At 45.3% G+C, this 4,625-nt stretch overlaps 1 protein-coding gene and 1 long non-coding RNA gene across 2 annotated transcripts in view; both read right to left on the bottom strand.

The window, feature by feature from the left end:
- Positions 1 to 699: 699 nt before the first annotated feature.
- Positions 700 to 2,256, bottom strand: LOC106812095. Its single transcript, XR_001394288.1, has 2 exons — positions 2,140 to 2,256; positions 700 to 1,990 (listed from the first exon to the last, which is right to left on the bottom strand). It is a non-coding gene; the product is annotated as an uncharacterized LOC106812095 (long non-coding RNA).
- Positions 2,257 to 2,907: 651 nt separating this feature from the next.
- LOC106812086 (protein patched homolog 1-like) overlaps positions 2,908 to 4,625 on the bottom strand; it is a 14,912-nt gene continuing 13,194 nt past the window's right edge. Inside the window, exons 3-4 of the mRNA XM_014815853.1 lie at positions 3,804 to 4,194; positions 2,908 to 2,979 (exon numbers count right to left, since the gene is read on the bottom strand). Of these exons, the coding sequence (XP_014671339.1) occupies positions 2,908 to 2,979; positions 3,804 to 4,194 (463 nt within the window). The remainder of the gene's footprint in view (positions 2,980 to 3,803; positions 4,195 to 4,625) is intronic.

Here is a 4,625-nt window from a genome sequence, read left to right as displayed (position 1 = left end):
GGAGAAGCAGCAGGGGGAGGAGGAGGAGGAGGAGCTAGAGGAGAAGCAGCAGGGGGAGGAGGGGCAGGAGGGGGACTAGAGCTCATCACTCTTCCCTCAATATTTGGTTTGAATTTGTGTTAGTGCATTGCAGTGCAGTGTGGTGTGTGCGTGCGTGCGTGCGTGTGTGTGTACACTCGTCATGATGTCACTCTTGGATGCTCCCTGTCTCATCTCTTTCTCTCCTCCTCTCTCTCTCTCTAGATTACACCTGTACTGTATGAATGGACCATGCTGCTGTTGCTGTCGGTTGAGAGTGTAGGCAATCTCTCAGTACTGTCACAGTACGTGTTGTTGTAGGTTGTTGCCTCACTATCTTAATCAGTCGGCTGAGTAACACGGCAACAAGCTGCCCTCTAAACACATAGGTCGTATTAGGGGGTCGTAAAGTAGGATCTGGTATATCGTGGGTCATGGTATGAAGCTGTCACGGCTGACATTCATTCAGACGGTATTTAGAACAACTTTGCAATTACATGTCCGGATCAGAGAGCATTTGCCTATTAATGGTTGCATACAATAAAACTTAAAAACTGAAATTACGTTTATTTGTGTTTTGCCTAAGTGCACGTTCCCCATGCCAGCGTATAGCATGTACCGTGCTTTGAATTGTTTTTGGTGAATATAAGAGGATCCGATATTGTCCAACAAACAGCTGCGTTATTGTGGTGACATAATTTACATTTATTTCATTTTACTTCACAAAATCCAGATATAAACAATATTTTTCACAATAACTTTACAACATCATTGAATTTACAGTGCATATATTGATTTGCAATTGTGTGTACTAGCGCAGCGATAAACATATCTGTATATATATATGTATGTATATATATGTATATATATACTATATATATATATAAAGTTTACAGGTATGTTGCTGTCTATACCAGCCGCTACAACCCGCCTATGCCACAGCAACAGTTACTACGTGAGAAAATAATAATACTGACAATCTCTTATTAAGTATACGAATAAATAAACCAGTATCTTACAGTAAACACACAATCAACGAGGTAATCGAACCAGGCACGACTAACCGATCATTACTTCGGCCCACGAAAGCTGCACCGACCAAGAGCACGGAACTTCTTCTGTGGGAATGTCGGAGGAGATGAGGGGGTGGACAGGGAAAGGGCAGGGGAGTTGGAAGACTCGGTAACAGAAATCCAGGGTGTGGTGGTGCGGTTTTGTCTGCTAACTACACTGCTCTCTGTCGGGTCGGTCGGCCGGCTGTGCCTGGTAGACAGTCTGTACATGTCGCTAAAATTATATAAAACCATATGACAACCCTGTTGCTCTCGATACGGCTCGCACTCAGGCTAGTGTATAAACAACGCGCGTGCGCGTGACGCCCCTAATGTCTATCCACTGGGCAACACTCGAACGGAACTGCTAAAGACGTGGTGTGATACAAGGTACATGTTGTGTGCTCGCAGCATTGATGAAGAAGATGATGATGAACGATCCAGGGAAGGCGTGGTGAGAATGCACGTGATGAGATGAGATAGGACTCGGGTGATCGTGCCGGCAACACGTGAGATTCACATCTGGTATGCTAAGCCTATGGATCGTGGGATGCTAAGCCTCCTGGACTGTTGCTCGAGGCAACCGTGAGAAAGCGATTTCTTTCGGTGGGCTTCATGTCTGGTTGAGCTGCGTGATGTGTGGATGATTGGCTGACTGCGTGCAGCGTGCAGGACTCAATGCAGGGCAAATAAATACTCGCGACTTTTTCGCGCGGCTAACAAATCTTATACTGTACAATTCTCGCGTATATAATAACAGTGGGATGGGGGGGGGGCGTGCTCGCTCCGATGTGAGCAAGACACCGCAGCCAAAGATGCTCCATCGTGTCCTACGCGCGGTCGTCTGCTCCGCGGAGATTCCGCGACGTTTCCAGGGCAACGGTTCTGCAACGTTCACTTGTCTGCTCGAACGAAGCAGCCTGATGGGGGGGAAAAAACAAAATTGTCAGTCACTGTTTGCGTTAAGCTTGATTCTGATTGGCTGCAGCTTTGACATAACCGACGAATAAGATACGAGAATGAGGGCGACCGGTTTCACGCGAAATGACGTCCGGATGACTTGACGCACCTCATTTGCTATTGGAATCGGAATCGGTCATCTCTGAGATTCTCACGCCACCTGGTGGTGTGCCACTGCCGTCGCGCCGTCGCTTGTGTTTGTATGTGTGCTCTCTTGTATCGCACTGACCTGCAGGAAGAATGGTAGAGATAGTTCAAAAAACCTTCTAATCCATAGCAGCTACTATATACTACTATGTCTCCCTGGGTACTGTTAAAACTTATTCCTAACTCTAACATGCCCCGAACCCTAACTTATACACTAACCTCATCATAACTTTACACTAACGTACCTTAGTACACCCACGTTGACTACTACTACACTAATAGCACTACTACTACTTCTAATAGTACAGCAACAGCAGCAGTATCAGCACCAGCAACAGCAGATCTAGACTTATCAACAGCAGCAGCAGCAGTAGCAGTATCAGCGGCAGTAATACCACCACCACCAGCAGCAGCAGCATCATCAGCAGCAGCAGTAGCAGCAGCAGCAGCAACAGCAACAGCAACAGCAGCAGCAATATACTATCGTTATACTATCGTTATACTATCGTTATACTATCGTTATACTATCGTTATATACTATTGTTATTTACTTTTGTTATTTACTTTTGTTATATACTATTGTTATTTACTTTTGTTATATACTATTGTTATTCACTCTGTTATTTATTTCTGTTATTCACTCCTGCACTGACATCATGGTAGGAAACTACCATCATGTCCTTGCACCTTTCTCAACTTTCTTACCTATCTTCTTCCCTCTACTTCTTCTTTACCTACCATCAAGGTTCTGAACGAATCCTTCATCTGAACAATTCCTATTGCTCGAGACCGTCATACCGATCTGTGGTCGAGTGTTAACACTGTTCACTTGTTTGCCTGCAGCCGCCTCATTCGTCGTCGGGATCCGGTGCGACGGCAACGCCCCCGCCGCGACACATCACCACGGTGACGACGAAGACGAAAGTGAAGGTGGAGGTTCACACGCCTTTACCTGGTGAGTGGTGCCGGCCTCACACGCGTGTACCTGCCCTGATTACTATAGACTGCTGCTGCTGCTGCTGCTGCTGCTGCTGTCTCTGCTGCTGCTGCTGCTGCTGCTGCTGTTGCTCTGCTGCTGCTGCTGCTGATGATGCTGATACTACTGCTGCTGCTGCTGCTGCTGTTGCTGTTGTTGTTGCTGTTGCTGCTGCTGCTGATGATGATGATGCTGATACTACGATAGTATATAACAATAGTATATACAAAAGTATAACGATGTATAACGAAGTATAACGATATATAACGATAGTATATAACAATAGTATATAGTATATAACAAAAGTAAATAACAATAGTATATAACGATAGTATAACGATAGTATAACGATAGTATATAACAATAGTATATAGTATATAACAATAGTATATAACAATAGTATATAACGATAGTATAACGATAGTATATAACAATAGTATATAGTATATAACAAAAGTAAATAACAATAGTATATAACGATAGTATAACGATAGTATATACAAAAGTATAACGATGTATAACGAAGTATAACGATATATAACGATAGTATATAACAATAGTATATACAAAAGTAAATAACAATAGACTTTAGTGAATAACGTGTGTAAACATAAACAAACAAGTAGAGCACGAGTGTTTATGTAGCTTACCCCCTGCGTCCTGCCCCCAGCAGCAGCAGCGGCTGGGTAGGACGTCGTAACGACCACCTCCGGCTCGAGCACAATCTCATGCGACGACTGGTAGGACATCGGCTCCTCCGTGATAGTCGACAGCGAGATGTCGCTGTTGGCGCGCGGGTACGCCGCGCGTCTGCTGAACGCCCGCGCAGCAGCAGCAGCAGCGGCGGCGGCGGCGTGGGTCGTCGGCTGCCGCGTGCGCGTCGTCGGCGACGGCTCGGGCGTCGGCGCGTGGATCTTGTTGGGGTCGTCACGTGGTACGAGCTCGGCGGGCGGGCCGACGATAGATAGCAGCACGGGCAGCATGAGCAGACCGTTAACGAGACCGAGAACGATGAGCGACGCCAGCGTGTAGAAGAAATACCTGCGGGCAGACGACAGTGATGCTGCGTTACCATGGTAACGTCGGAGTAACGTAGATGCGATCATGTAACCCAACAGCGTCACAATATTATTATTTATTATTATTATTATTGATTTATTTATTTATTAATATTGTTATTATTTTGGGTTTACATTACCGCACTCTTCATGGGTTACATTATTTGCATCTAGAAATAACCCGTGAAAGACCTCCGATGCGTTTCTATCAACGCTATTCTCGTAACATTAACATTAGTCGTAAGTGTGATCGTAGCATTAATATTATCATTAACTTTACGATGTTTCTGACAACGGCCCCCTCATCAACAATGCACGCGTGTTACCATGGAAACACCGCGGCTGATGCCCAGCGAAGCAGCGGAAGCATAATGAACAATGAGTCACGTCAACGTCAACGTCACGGTACGTATG

The sequence above is a fragment of the Priapulus caudatus genome, unplaced genomic scaffold, assembly GCF_000485595.1.
Source record: "Priapulus caudatus unplaced genomic scaffold, Priapulus_caudatus-5.0.1 Scaffold607, whole genome shotgun sequence".
NCBI lineage: Eukaryota > Metazoa > Priapulida > Priapulimorpha > Priapulimorphida > Priapulidae > Priapulus > Priapulus caudatus.
Note: the sequence above shows the minus strand (reverse complement) of the source record. Positions and strands in the feature narration are given on the sequence as shown.